The sequence below is a fragment of the Tiliqua scincoides genome, chromosome 2, assembly GCF_035046505.1.
Source record: "Tiliqua scincoides isolate rTilSci1 chromosome 2, rTilSci1.hap2, whole genome shotgun sequence".
In the NCBI taxonomy this organism is placed as follows: Eukaryota; Metazoa; Chordata; class Lepidosauria; order Squamata; family Scincidae; genus Tiliqua; species Tiliqua scincoides.
The window spans coordinates 142,338,738-142,354,277 of record NC_089822.1 but is presented as its reverse complement, the minus strand read 5'-3'; the positions used below and the strand labels follow the sequence as shown (position 1 = coordinate 142,354,277).

At 43.5% G+C, this 15,540-nt stretch overlaps 1 protein-coding gene and 1 pseudogene across 6 annotated transcripts in view; both read left to right on the top strand.

Moving 5' to 3' along the window:
• Window positions 1-2,547: 2,547 nt before the first annotated feature.
• The window catches only part of PECAM1 (platelet and endothelial cell adhesion molecule 1), a 58,600-nt gene continuing 45,607 nt past the window's right edge, over window positions 2,548-15,540 (top strand). For 4 of the 6 annotated variants that reach the window (XM_066614515.1, XM_066614513.1, XM_066614514.1 and 1 more), the window contains exons 1-3: window positions 2,548-2,864; window positions 2,950-2,976; window positions 14,730-15,023. In XM_066614515.1, the coding sequence (XP_066470612.1) occupies window positions 2,810-2,864; window positions 2,950-2,976; window positions 14,730-15,023 (376 nt within the window). In that variant the 5' untranslated portion in view covers window positions 2,548-2,809. The remainder of the gene's footprint in view (window positions 2,865-2,949; window positions 2,977-14,729; window positions 15,024-15,540) is intronic. The other 2 variants (XM_066614511.1, XM_066614510.1) reach the window with 1 other exon arrangement.
• Window positions 12,238-12,358, top strand: LOC136643029 (5S ribosomal RNA; annotated as a pseudogene).

Below are 15,540 nucleotides of genomic sequence, written 5' to 3'. Positions count from 1 at the left end.
GCCCCCTTGAGGTGGAGAGGAAGACACCTCCATGGTCACATGCCCTCTCTCCAAGGCTTCTACTTGCCTGCCCGCAGTAAAATCCCCAATGTCTCCATTGCTGGTTATTTTTAATGTGCAAACCCAGCAGTAGTATCAGATACGTAGACCATTAAAAAGGATCTCAATATGTTTCAAGATCACTCCTTCTCAATGGAAAATTGGCTTCACAAATAAGCAAGGCAGCTGGACCATCCATTTGATTGTACTGTCTTTTATGTTTCTCAGACCCTTGCCAAGTGAAGATGGTATAACTGCTCAATCAAATTACAAAACAAGGTGTTCCCTTCCTACTTTCAAAATGATTTATCTCCAGCCCTGGCCCAAGCATCTGAAGAAGGTATGATATTTCATAACTACCAGCCATCATAGCTTATCAGAATAACCAGGTTGTAGCTATCTATGTCTATTAAGCTGTCAGCTTTGCAAAAAAGATCATCTTCCAAAAAGGATATTTACAGCAGTAACAGTCTCCAACTAGTATCTGCTTTGCACAGTGCTGCTGTGCCCTGAAGACAGCTCCTCAGAGACAGTTGGGTGTGCTCTTTGAATTCGGGTAATATAGGTGTTGGATGCCTCTTATTGTTTTTTTCCCCCCTTATTCTTTATTCCATTGACACAGAGAATGAAAAGTGAGCAGAAAAGCTTAGAACGAATAGCATTTTTAGGACTATCCCCTTCTTTTTAAGGTCCTTTTCCTCCTGCCCAGAACAAAACCCTCAGGATGCAATGCATATCCCTTAAGTGCCAAGGCTATAGACAACTCTGTAGCACAAGCCAGGTGTCTTTGTTGATCTCATTCTTCTCTTATTTCCCTGCCACCGTTTTTACTTTTTTCCATTCTATTTCTTTCTAACGGGCGATTTTAGAGATGTTGCCATGGATGTGAAGAGGCTGACTTGAAACTTTGGACCCAGTCTTTGTAAGTACTGGGAATGATTGTAGGCAGACCTTGTTAGCAGAGCCTGTGGAAAAAATTGCTTCAGCTAAAACAAACATGCCCTGATCCAGGCCATATGCTGGGTGTGGGAAAGAGTGGAGGGAAAGAGTTGCTAACAAAAGATACTGGGGTTTCACTTGCTGGACGTTTTTAAGACTCCAGTGGTGTCATGGTAAATCTTGAAGTGCACAGATTTGTCAAGACACCTCCCACAGCCATGACCACTAAGACCAAAACAACGGAAAATTTACTTCAAATGTCTTCACTTGAGTGCTTTGTTCTCCTGACACTTATTTCTATTTGAAACTTACTGAACTTATGAGCGGATTCAGGGGGGGGGGCCGTGGGTGCATGACCCCCAAACTGTCGCACTATCAGGGAGCAAAGTTAGGCACCAGGGGAACTGCTGGGCAGAGCTATGTTGGATCTGCCGGTAGGCAGATCTGGGCTGTAAGTCCAGACAGGAGCCCAGGTCTACCTGCCCAGGAAAACCTTGGCCACAGAGACTATAAGCTCAACCAGGAGCCCAGGTCTACCTGATAGGTGGACCTGGGCTGCAGGTCCAGGCAGGAGCCCAGGTCTACTTGCCTGGTTGACCTAGGCTCTGGGGTTAAGACAGTGGTCATGGCCCGCCCCCCCAAACACAAAGACTGAATCTGCCCCTGACTGAACTGCATCTTTCGACAGTCTATTTCATCTTAAACTCTTGAAATGGGTTGTAATAGTTTAAACAAATATATTAAAATGGAAATGTGGATAAAATTATCCCATAAATATATATAAAAGGTATAGTAGACAGCAATTCCACATGTTTACTCAGAAGTAAGTTCAACTTTGTTCCACTGTCTATGTGTCCAGGGGTTCCTGAGCCCTGGAGTAAGCAAGACCCCATTCCCTTCCCAGGAGGGGGCCATGATCCATTCCTCTTCACCCCTCCCCTATTCATAACTCATCAGCACCTTCTTTGTAAGGCAACCACATCCTCTGCCTCTAGGCAAATTTCTCAGTTTGCACCTTGCTGAGCACAATGACTTCTCAACTGAGGTCTTTTGAAAGAAAAATTAAAAGGCAGCATCTGAGTGCTGTTGATGTCACGGATCTTGCAGTAGGAGCACTGCGCTCAATCACAGCCCTCACTGACTACAGCTTTGGTCAGTGGTGTAGTGGTAAATTTTGAACTACAGGAGCTCTTCATGACCACTTCAATTACTATGCCACAGACCCTCTTCTCTTTCTCCTTCACTGTTTCTTCTTCCTCTTGGTTCTCCCCCTCACTCCCTCCCCCCCCCCGTACCTGGTAGCCCATTGCTACCATTGCTAAAAGCATATGCTATTTGAGCTATAAGAAAGTATACTTAAAATGAGATACGCTGCCTTACAGTGTTATTCCTTTGGAAATTCAAAGCCGTCAAAGTATCAACACTACTAGTTTTACACACTTAAGAGGTGACTTCAAAATAATGACTGGAGTCACCGGAAAAATGTCACTAATGTTCCTTGTTTTTAATATACCTTAAGAAACTGAACAAAGCAAATGCGTTCACTGACTCCCTCAGGAAAAGGCCAGTCACTTCCTGAGCAGTAATCTGCCTGTTTGCAGCAGATAGATCCTCATTGTTTGCCACTTCCAGTTTCCAGTAATGAGAATGATTACTTGACCAATATCTAGCCAGTTTGTACGAGGGTCCTGGAAAAACATTCCTGCTCTGTCTTCCACAGCAAAGCCGTGCTGCCTGATTCTGACTTTGGAAAAGAAAATGAAAGTTTTTCATGGCTGAAGATCTTTGAAAGGGGACATATAAGGCATATATCACTTTATTCTGGAGTTTAATGTCTGCTCCTGATGACAAGATGTATTGTATTTTGCTATTGATACTCTTACACTGTAAGTTCAAGACTGAACACCTCCATTTTACACAAATGGTTTCCTTACGTTGAAGTTTTTGCTGATGTTCGTTTTGCTTTTCCAGGTTGCAAGCTGAAAGCTCAGGATAATGGTGAGTTGGCGTTACCACTTTTCAAAATTGTCTTTGCAGTCTTGGCTTCCGGAGTTATTGGGGTGGAGCAGAAAAACTCTAGTTACTTTAGATTTACAGAGACATAACAAAGTGAAGAATCTCACCTTGTAGAATTCGCCACATCTCATTTATCTGAACTTTAAAAGATATGTATAATGATACATGCTTCATTCTTGTTCTCTAGTATACTGTATCCATCTACCCATTGAGGTTCCATATTATAACCCAAAATGTCCAGGATAATAATCAGCCTACATCATAATTCCATGAAAATTAAGTACTTAGTTTTAAAATCAGTTGAGTTAGTTTATTTTCAGTAACTAGAGTGGATTACATTTCCAAGACATTCAGCATAATTGAGTAGAGCCAAACTAGATATGACATGGGAGATCCATGAATAGAAATCTCCTTTAAAAAAAAAAGTTAATAAATTCAGATTGGAACTATGGTGCAGGGAGGAGGAAGGTCAAGCCTTTCTCTTCATGCCAAATTTCCCTCCTCAAAGCTTCTACTTGCCACACAGGAAAGACATATGGGTAGCATACAGGTACTAGTGTGTTTTGCTTGGAGCAATCAGCATATTCAAAGAGAAACTTTAACTGGAAAAATAGCACAGGAGGAGAAATCACCAAGCAACATGCTCCTAGCCTAAACTGCAAGCCCACTCTGCTGCTATAATCAGTTTTCGAAACTGCGGGAAATCTTATTCCCGGATCACAACTAATTTGGCTTTTATACATCAAGTGGAAATGCCATCAATTTTTTGATTCACAAAGGCCAAAGTTCTTAAAGTACTGGGACTTGGCTTTAAAGCATAATATAAGTGGTGAACTGTGTAAGTTGTCGCAAGCAGATTTTGTGTAGTGGATGAGTTCCAGGAATAGTAATATTATTCTATGTTTCATTAGTTTATGTAAAGAAAAGGTGCAGGACTCCACTATTTAATTTTCATGTTTTTTGGAGGGTCACATCATTGTATGACAAAATAGTTTTGGCACAATGATAGTGAAATGTGTGATGTCTTTCAGTCCATTCTCTGTTAACCCCTTCCTTTTCTCTTTATGCTCTATATCACGTTTTTTCTTCACACCACTATGGATCTCTCCACCAGCCCTTTGTCTTCTTTCCTCTGCACCCCAGAGCACACATTTGTGTTTTTTTCCTTGCATTGCACACTAGCTCAAGTCTGCACCCCCAGCTTTCAAGTAAAATAAATAAATATATGTATAAAAATCCCCTCTTGCTGTGTTTCAAGGATCTTTCTGAAGCCCATATCAGTTTCCTGTTTTTCTATCAGCCCCTCACCTATCAGCCCTCCCACTTATACTGTTTCTGTTCCCTTATCATCACTTCTCCTTGCTGAGTTCAAAAGCAACAACTTGGGAAGCATAAAATCTCTCAGCAATTCACAGACAGAGTCTCAGATACAGGTTATCTGGGTACATGTAGTAGGCTGGAGAAACTGGTAACAACTTCCTCATGTGCTGCTGAAACTAAATAGAAAGAATAGGGGCAGGAGAGGCATTGAGGTTGACCAGCAGACTTGCTAAGGATCCAGGCCCACCAGAGGGCTCACCTGGCTGATCCCTGAATCCTATCTGTCATAATTATTGTTTAATCAAAGCGTATCACAAAGCAAGAACTACAAAAAGCAATATTAGTCATTAAAATGTGCTAAATTACAGCTGCTAAGAACTAACCAGTATAGTTTATAATCAACGCAGTGAGTCTCTTTTGTAGGTTATCATTTAGTCTGAAGATTTCTTAGCAACTAGGTTGCCAACACTGAGAAGCGTTTGTGCTTGGCTTGTTGTAAATATCTGTACCCTGCTTTTATATCTAATGATGCTCAAGGTGGCTACCAGCAAGTAAAAACATAATAGTCACAAACAAATTTTTTTTGTTTGATTGGCAAAGTGGGGCACTAGTTGGGCATAGACTGGCAAATTTGGGCACTGACAGGCTCTACTTGGCTTGGCTGACCTCTAAAACTGCAGTACCAATGTCAGTGATAGTGCCCAGGAGACAGATGGAGAAGCCAGGGGGGGCCCGGGGCTGCCCCAAGCCCCCAGCAACCTGGTGCTGATACTGCCTCTTCTGGTTACTGGACTGCCAAACATCCAATGGCACAGGGATTCAAAGGAAGCATGGCGTTATTAGCATCATGTTGGAGGACACAATTTTTGAGATATTCTGGTCTCTAGGTGTTTAGGTCTTGCTTTTGGTCCCTCCAGAATCACCTCTACCCCCAGTCCCACACAAACTTAGCTAGCACTCAGTCTAAACAACACATTTTTCAACCTTGAATGAACTGTAACAAAACAATTTCTTACATCAAATTTCTGAATAAAAGCCACCTGAAAGAGCTTTATAGTCTGTCTCAAGCTGAAATCAGAATACAATTCTCAAGCTTTATATACCATTCAAAATGTACTGTCACTATGAAAAGTTAAGATGTGTTGAAGAATACTACATATTCAAGTTTTAGATGCTAATACATTTTCATGAAGTGGTTCTTTATATAACATCTAGAGTTTTAGGAACATTTTGGTGGATGAAACAAACCCTAGTTTTGTTTTACTGAGATAAAATCAGACCACATACTATAGTTATGTAGATTAGTATGATTTTTTTAAAATTTCTAAAGTATCGAATATCCACTCGATGTTGTAGCTTTGCAGAAGGTCCAATCTAATTTCCTTCATGTTGGCAACTAACAACCAGGTACAATCAATGCATAGAGGGGGAATGGAATTTCATCTACAATCCCTGTACACCCTGACAAGACCTCCACATATTGATCAAGCTATACTTACATAGGCAGTTTCTACGCAAACTGTATCCTGCAGTTTTGCAAAGTATACAGATCATGCAGACGGAGCATGCGTGCAGCTTGTATTCTAAGACACATAAGGAACAATCTACCTTGTGTGTGTCTACCTTGTGTGTATCACACAAGGTAGACACACAAGCTTGTATTCTGTACATAAGGCATGATCAATGCATGAAAGTCAGGAGCAGAGTCTGCTACCATGTTTCTGATCTCCTCCTCCATGTGTGGATTGTACCTAGATTTTAATGCACTACACAGGGCAAGAGGCTAACAACAAATAACAGTATGCCTAAGCTATTCTAGAGTGAAAATATCACTGATGTATGCAGGGGTGAACTCAGAGGACAGCCAGGTCATGCACTGGCTAGGCCACTCCTGCACCCTTAGTACTGTTGTCAGTGGTAGAGTCCACTGTCATCAGGGATCTGCCTGCAGGCCTATTCCTTGGGGAGGGCAATGGGACAGCCATCTTGGGATCTGTACTTGGAGGGTGCCACAGCATAGTGCATCCCATTACTTGTCTCCTTGTGTTGCTGTCACAAGTAAACACTGCAAAGAGAAACCACTTCAGAAGCGGCAATAGTTTAGAAGTGAAGGCTGGGGCTGGTCTGCATTCGCTTCTGTAGCAAAGCGCTGGAGGCTGGGTAGAGTCAGAGTGAAGGAGGGACAATCTATGCATGTCTCCTCAAAAGTAATTCCCATTTATTTCAATGGGACTTACTCCCACATAAGCATGTATAGGATGGAGACTTTGGGCAAGGAAGGCAGCAGACAGAGTTTTGCCCTGTTAAATAATGATCTTGTAATCTGCCCCCTCTTATGCCCTTTACATACCAGTATGCATCAAGGACTCCCACAGACTGAAGTCCTGTTGTGTGCAGCCTCCTCTGATCTTATATTTACCAAATGAGAGAGAAATATCTCCTAAGTGGCTAAGCACAAAGTTGTGAGGGGGAGCAGGTTGCAGATCATCATAATTTCCTGGCTTTTGCAATGATTTATGAAAATTGCAGCTTTGAAATGTATTTTGTATATATCATCTGGGTGCCTCAGGAAACTTCTGATATTACAAGCTGTCTCCATCCCAGTTTTTTTCTACTTTGCTTTCTAGTTGGTGTTATGTTTCCACTTCTTTCTTTCTTCCTTACTTCTTTCTGTCCTTGAGGTGCTTGCTGTCTGCCTCTTCATATAGGCAATGCATATTTTTTTTTATGTACTGTATATATGTTTTAAAGAAGTTAAGCCCCTCCTTTCCTTAATTACTCATTTTCTCTGGTCTCTGCTCCCACCAACCACACTGTCGCTAAAGGTGTCTGTATTTTTTTTTTAAGTTTTAACTTTTTTATACCATCCTTCCTCCAGGGAACTCAGGGTGGTGTCCATGATTCCTCCCCTCACAATAACCCTGTGAGGTAGGTGAGGCCGAAAAATAGTGACTGGCCCAAGGTCTCTTGGCACTGCCTCCTTTGCCCCTTTCCTTCAGTTATCCTTCCTTTTGTCTCTGTCTTTCTAGACCACATCCAACTTGACTTGCCAGTCCTCAGTCTGTCTGCCTCAAATTTCCTGACTCACTAGGGGGCCTATATGAGATTATGGTCCCACGCAAACTGAAGGTTTTCCCTCTTCTCAGAGAAGGTGGATGTAAACATGTCGCTGGCAGCTTCTTTCTTGAGCAGCTGTCATTAAAATTGCTCAGCCTATTGAAGCATCAGCACAACATGCACAACATTACAATAGAAATACTGGAATGTGCTCTCTGTTACATATCCCTTCTATGCAGACTTGAAAAGCAAACGAATAAAGTCACCAACGTTTGAGGTTTTACAAAATATCTTTGAACGCTAAGTCAAATTTTAGTAAAATCTTGTCTTCGCTCTCAAAACAGGCTTAAAACTAGAAACAGATACTTGTGGTGAAAAACCTGATTACTTATTTTGCCACTTGTTTTGGACCTTTTCAGCAGCCCAGGAGCTTCTGCAGGTTTGGGTGCCAGGACCAGGATCCTAGACAGTGTGAGCAAGTAAAGGATGCAGCAGCATGTCAGGGTTTTTGATCTACTGGAAATATTTGTCATGCTTTAATACCCTTGCCAAACTTTGCCTCCCTTTCTTTTGTTGTTTGGTCAATGCCTGACTTTTATCTCATGCATCTAACCTCCAATGTGTTGATTTTTCAGCCATTTAATGACTCTCTGTTGCTTTTTTGTTTTCCTGGCTGGTCGCAGTTCACTCTGAAGAAAAAAAAAACTATAGGAGGCTAAGAGGGAGGAGTGGAAGTTAGCCACTGAACAGGAGGAAAGAAGGCTACCTCCAGAGGAGGAGGAGGTTAAAGGCCCATAAGGGACATGGGGATGGAGCAAATCTGGTAAGGGCTCATTGGTCCTCCACCTGTTCCTGATAGACTCCAAAGAACTCCCCATGTTCCAGGTGGGAGGTGAGGTTGAGACCTTCAAGACCAAGACTGAGCACACCTGTGTGTATTATGGCAGCTCAGCACCTAACTACATGAGATATCTGAGGCCTCAGCCTAGAGGAGCCATGGCAGACTCATTGCTGCTAAGTTGGCGCAAGGTAACAGAAACAACTACGTATACTTCAGGCTGTAGACTAGGGCCAAATTGGGACTTGCCACAGAGCACTCTGTAAATGCTTCTGCAGTATCAGGCAGAAGCTCAATGAACCCTCTCCACAAGTAGCCTACTAGTTGGATTGTGACTGTGAGAGATAGGTGGGTGGGAGGAGCAAGAGTCAAGGGAATGTATGAGATCCTGTCCCTCTTTAACACTGGGCAGTTTATGCAGCAGCAGCTGCAAATATGGAAGTCCCTTTCTGATCAACACCTGTCAAGCTGTTGGTTTGCCAAAACCATCTAGCAGGCAGGGGAGTTGGCAGAGCACATAATTAAGGGGTTGCCAAACCAGCCTAGGTGGAACGTTGTCACCACTGAAAGCAAAAGCAAAAAGTAAGTGGAATTGCTGTTTAGAGCACAACTGAGGAAAGCCCTGCCTCATACACAAGCCCTGTCACAATGAAAAATGCCACTTCTGTGACCAGAGGCCCTATTGGTGCCTCACATGCCCAGACCAGCATTATCTGAAAAACCCTTGTATGAATCAAGAGCAGCTGCCTCATGGGAGGTGCTTCTGCTGCAGTTAGTTACTTGAAGGATGAGTGCTTTAGGAATTACCACAAGAATGTCTCCAGGTGGAAATCCCTGCAGCAACCTTTCTGAAGTTGCATGTGATGCAATCCATCCTGCAAGGCCCCTCTCAGGCCAACACCAGGGAACTGTTGAGAATGAGTGGGGAGGAGGCACAGGTAGATTCAAGGGCCACCTTTGCCTCAGTGAACAGCTGTTTTGTGCAAATCTTTCAGCTCTTGACTAGAGAACTAATGGCACCCTATGAGTGTGACCATATCACTCTTCCAAGGCTAGAGTTTAGAGTAGGAAAGTGCATGCCTGTTGTTACCAGAGAGATACCAGGCACATAAAGAAGGTGAGAGAAAAACTCAGTTTCTCCCATCACTGCTCCTATCAGCGAAGAAATCCAGCCAGCTGAAGAGGAGCAGACTGGAGAGAAGCAGGTGCCAGTAAAGGAGGAAGGGATGCCTCACTTAAGGTTCCAGAGAAGGAGAAATGGGGAAGTGCTCATTTCCTGTCCTGGTAACTGCACCTCCCTGCTTGTGCAAAACCTTTCCCAGGAAGGCACTTTTCTTCCCTTTTTACCCATATTCATGAACCAATTATATGCAGTCACTGAATTGATGCTGTAGGATGATGGGTGGGGAGAGAAGAAGTAGTTATGTAACTCCATGTATATATTGCTCCTACCAGAATTCCAACCATAAGGCCTTACAATGCAATTTCCCATTCATACCACCAGAGGCCTGAATAGAAATCCCGCTTACAATTGCACACTAGCTCTGGACTTCTGTGTAAAAAGGGAACTGGATCCTGTATCCATATGGTCAGTTTTCTCTTTATTAATTCAGGGGTCTCTAAACTTTTTGGCCAAAGGGCCGCATCAAATATCTGGCACGGTGTTGAGGGCCGGAAAAAAAAATTAACCATAAAATTTAAATAAACACATTAGAGATGGAACTTAGATGAATGACTGAAATGAATGAATGAATGGGCTCAAATGTCCAGGATTTCTTCAAGCACCAACACAGCCCAAGAAATAAATCACACACTTAAATGGATCCCCATTCCCCCACCCCACAAGCACAATTCTGGTTGTGTTTGGTCAACTGGGCCAGAGGCTCTCAGGGGATCAGAGACTGGCCGCGGGCCAAACAGAAGCTCTCCGCAGGCCGCATCTGGCCCCTGGGCTGGGATTTGGAGACCCCTATATCAATGGTTTGAGCTTATTCCTAATACTTACTTTAATATTGTATTCCAAAATGCATAAATACAGTACCAAGTGCTATAAATAATTTAAATAAAATAAATCTGCTTTGATTTTGCAGTCAAAGTGTGTGAGTGATATGTGATTCACAGAAATTCAAATGAAAAAACATCTTTTTTTATGTCACATGTTCAATACACGTGTTTGTTCTGTTTTAAAGCTGCACATGCCTGATGTGCTTTCGTAACCCTGTACTCTGTGAATACGTACACTGTGTTTTCTTTTCAGGCTGTTTGAAATTTTTTTCTGGTGTTTTCTCATTATTTTCATTTCTCTATGTAGTGTATTGCTTCACTAGATGTGTAAACTGCAGAAGCAGTGTGTTTCTAGTAGTGCTTTATTGACCATTAAGTTGTGTAGAACTAGCTGAGAAGAGTCAGCCATGGGCTATCCCCCCTCAGCATCGCTCTAAGAGAGGGATGGGGGGGAAAATTCCATGACAGGAGACATACATAGATTGTCCCTCCTTCTCTCTGACTCCACCCAGCCTCCAGTGCTTTGCTCTAGTTTTGCCCATTTTTTCACCTGTTTTGAACCTTTCTAGCATCCCAGAGGCCACAGTGATAGCTTAGAACCCTGGGGCTGCTGAGTGATCCAGATGTTCTCCAGATGCTGAGATGCTGGCAGATGCTCCAGATGCTGAGTCATCCAGATGTTCGTTGTACTATGAAGCCCACCTGATTTGCAAAAGCAGGAAATTTAGGCACTCAGTTGACACTCCCCCCCCCAACCAATCTTGGAGGTAAAGCCAGGTTAATGCCGACAAGAGGGATCATGGATACCTCTTGACACTTTGCTCAGGTCTAATGTCAGAAGCATCTGGTGCTTAGTGGGGGTGCCTGCTCACCTTATTGTAAGTTTGGGAGCCAGGATCCTGGACAGAATGAATAAGTAGGGTAGGAAAAGTACTCAGAGAAGGTTTTTGTTTTATTGGTTGTTTGCATTGTGACATCTATGCCAACCTTTGCTCTCCCCCTCCCCCCACTTTATTTTCTTGCTAGCTGTTCAATGCCTTGATTTTATTCCATGCATCTTTCTCTCCTTTGGGTTCATTTTTTGAAACCCTTTAATAACTCTTGTTTGCTTTTATAAACAAACCTTCCTGGTTTGAGTTCACTTGGTAGGAAGTAAATTTCTTTGTCTACCACGTTCTACTACGCTATGGGTTGTTTCAAATGGACCCTCAGTTTTTGGGCCTCTCTGTTATCCTGGGAGACTTTTCCAAGGCAGTCTCTTTCCATCTGGGCTTCCTGACATTGGGTGGTGGCTGTGAACTACATTTTCTCAGTTTGTTCTATTTACCAAGAAAAAGATCACAGAAAAGGAGAAGTATGCAGTCACTAACCACTAGGCTGTATGTCTGTTTTGCCCTCCATCTTTCCTTATAGCAGCAGTTCCCAAAGTGAACACTGTGATGCCCAGGGGTGATGCCACTGTGGTGCCCAGGGAGGCACTCAGTTGGGTGCTGCAGGACACCTGCCACCTGGCAGCAAGACCATGGCTCAAGCCTCCAGAGAGTGGCAAAGTTGCAGTGCATGAAAACCACATGCTGGGGAAAGCCCTCTTGCCCAACCTGACTCTCTTACTGTTATTTTGCGGCTTGTGTTAGGCATCTGATCCTGGCAGTGAATGGCAGTGACATCATCGTGTGATGTGTTTTGTGCTGTCATCACTCACTTCCAGGTTCTGAGGGCATTCCAGGAGCATTTGGGACCTGTTGCCTTATATAGCACCATTCTAACAGCAATTTCATCTCATTTCTGATAGTTTCCCCATGGCTGCCTTTGTGCTGGGGTGATGGTTTGAATACCACTTTAGATACTACTGCGAATCCATTTTGAACTATTTTACATTGGTTACCATAAAATAAAATCCTGGAACTCATTTCAACCTTAGATTTGTTTGCATGTCCCAGAGGTGAACTGGGGTAGACAGTTCCTGGCAAATTCAGACGCTCTTCTCACTCTTTCCTATGATCATGTGCAGTGCTGGTCCTGGGGTTTGCTGATTATTATTACCCTGCACATGCCCGATCTCGCCTGATCTCAGAAGTTAAGCAGGGTCAGGCCTGGTTAGTACTTGGATGGGAGACCGCCTGGGAATATTGGGTGCTGTAGGCTTATACCATAGTCTTTTGAGACTGAAGGTTGTCAACCATTCTAAAGAATATTTATATACCAGTTTTCATCAAAAACAGTTAGCAATGGGAACAGCAAGGCACCAATCCCTTAATGTCAGGAGAACCTGGTGCCCCTTGTGATATTGCAAAGCCAGTTCACTAGCTACAGTGGGAAGGTGTTCCCCTTCCCAAAAGCTGATCAGTATGTAGCTGTGTTGTTCTTGGTTAGTATTCTGTGCTCACTCAGAGTTGATTCAAAATAACAAACACAACGAGAGTGAATGACAAACAACCCCACATAATGCCATAGTGCAAGTCTCCACCAACCTTTATGTCACTCAGACATTCCTACCAACTCTACAGTACTTGGAAGCACTAATTATCCTGTTCTGGACAGGGTCATAAATCAAGCTGGAGTTGTAGCCAGGATCAGAAAACCTACTAACAGGGAGCAATGCCTGTACTGAGCACCAATGAGAACTTTCCTCTTAGAAAAATACTAGCTGGGTCGCAGTGGGGCGGGGACTCCCAATTGGTATCAACCCCACTTCCACTGCAGTTGCTATTTACAGAAAAAATAAATGACAAGCATAGAAGCATCCTTTGACAGACTTCCCATGTCTGCTTGTATCCTAGCAGCAGTTGCTGGCTGAAAGGGGTGGGAACTTCTCCCTGAGGGTTTGTCCTTCTGAGGGCAATAAACTTCCGGCTCTTTCCAGTGACAGCAGAATTTGTGCGCTGTTTGTTCACTGTGTCAGCCTGCATGATGGGCTGACCAGCCATTCCTTGGGGCTTCTGACCAAGTGGGCACAGTGCTCCAAAGCAGGCATGTGGGGACAGTCATCCAAGCAGTTACTCTTCTCACCAACACTCTTCTTGCCAACAGTCAGAAAAACATCTCCATTCTTTAACATAATTATGTGCGTATACAAACCTTTAAGCCCTTTTGAACACAATGCCAGTGGCACCCAAGGCAGAGAGGAGCAATAGCTATCTGGGTTGGCCTTGTTTGAAACTATCTTCTTTCCCCCTATCCAACCTGAGAGGGTCCTAGAAGCAAGAAGCAACATGGCAGCCCCGTCCCCGCCTCTGCCTTCACCTCCTGACTCTCTCTTCCCCCCCCCTTCTTTTTAAATTGCCTTTTCTCTGGCCAGGGATCAGCTAGAGCCATTTCGTTAGATGAAGCTTTAAGCTTCACATGGTAAATGTGGCCAAGCTCAGGACCTCTGACAATCTCCCATTGTTTTGTGACTTCTGCACAAATCACAGACTGCTGCCCTGATTGAAGCCCCCAAGTTCATGTCATTTCAAAGAGCTCTGGGTGGATCTGTTGAAAGGAAAAACTAAGCTGGAGCAAACACACATGAACTCACCCACCCATCCCATATCTCCTGTGTCTTTAGCCATGTTTTGGAAGACAGTGGGACTGACTTCTGAGTAGACAGGCTGAGGAGGGGCTCTGAGGCTGCAGTCCTCTCCACACCTTCCTGGGAGGAAGCCCCACTGCCTCTAATGGGACTGACTTCTGAGGAGACAGGCAGAGGAGGGGCTCTGAGGCTGCAGTCCTCTCCACACTTTCCTGGGAGGAAGCCCTATTGACTCTGACTTCTGAGTAGACAGGCACAGGATTGGGCCCTGAGGCTGCCATCCTATCCACAGTATGCCCCATTCACTAAAGTGGACTTCTGAGTAGACATGTATAGGATTGGGCTCTTAGGCTGCAATCCTAGGCACTTTCCTGGGAGTAAGCTCCAGTGACTAGAATGAGACTTACTTCAGAGTAGACATACCTAGGATTGGGCTCTTAATCCTGGCAGAGATATATGTCTGCACCCGTTTTCACATGCTAAGGGCAGGTGAAAAGGGATTCTACGTGTGTCCAGCCTTGCCAGAGATCCTCCTCATCCTTCCCCCACAAGCATGCCCTCCGCCAGCCAGCGTTTGCAGCTCCTCTCCAGCAATGCACAGCAGCTGCTCAGGGCAGCAGAGAACATACAATTGCATGCCAAGCGCCTTCCCAAAGACACAGAGTATTCTGATACCTGAATTAAACCATATTTAATCGCTTGTTTGCGGGGGCAGTGTGGCATCTACCAGTGCTGGCCCAGCATAGAATTGGGCCTTAAGTCTCACTACATTCAATGGGCTTACTCTACATTCAATGGGCTTAATGTTTAGGACTGCAGCCTTAATCCTTTGTTCCTTTATTTAATTGATTAATGTATCTCATTAATCAACAGATTTTTAAGGGCCCAGATAGCCATGTGAATTATCATGCGCCTGTGCATTATGCAGCAACTTTTCAAGAAACTATCATTTTTTATTATAACTAAAAGTAAATGTCACTAACGTACACTTCTCCTCCTTTCCAGTATTCACCATCAATAAGGTTGTGCTCCGTGCTGATCCATCTGAGACTGTGCAGAATGGAAAGTTAGTCACCCTCCACTGTTCTGTGGATATCAGCAAGAGCGAACATTTTCTCCTGAATTACACATTTTCATTTTCCAAGAATAGCAGAGTTCTGGTTACAACTACATTGGATCAAGAGTGGGCAGAGTATAATATCTCAGAGGCTAGATATTCTGACTCAGGAGATTATGAGTGCACACTGAATACTACGGGGAAGGCAAAGAACAGTAATATTTTGACTGTTCATGTGAAAGGTAGGTGTTTCTTCACAATTGTTTTATATTTATGAATGAAATAACATCATGTCTAGGTATGAAAGATGGACCCTATTTTTCTCCTTACATGTAATCATGTTTTTTCCTCCCCCAAACTTTTCCCTCTGATTCTTTTCCTTCTGTACCTCCACACTCTTTTGGTATACATTAGGATCATGTCTTTGTTCCTGAACTGTTCACTATCTCCTTCTGCTCAGCACCGTTCTATATTATTTTGGCTGTAAGATGTTTTCTGTACACATGACCTTCTACTTTATTCCTTTTCTCCTGCTTTCTTTTCTCCATTTCTCACTATAATTTCTTCCTGCAGTTCTTTTTATGGATATCCTGTCACTGCTTAAAATTAGGCCTTTCTGTGCTTGTATTTCAGATTCCCCTAATTCTGTTTCTGCTTTGCTTCAAGCAACAATGTTGTTCCTCATCCATCCATCCATCCATCCATCCATCCATCCATCCATCCATCCATCCATCCATCCATCCAGAATACTCCCAAATA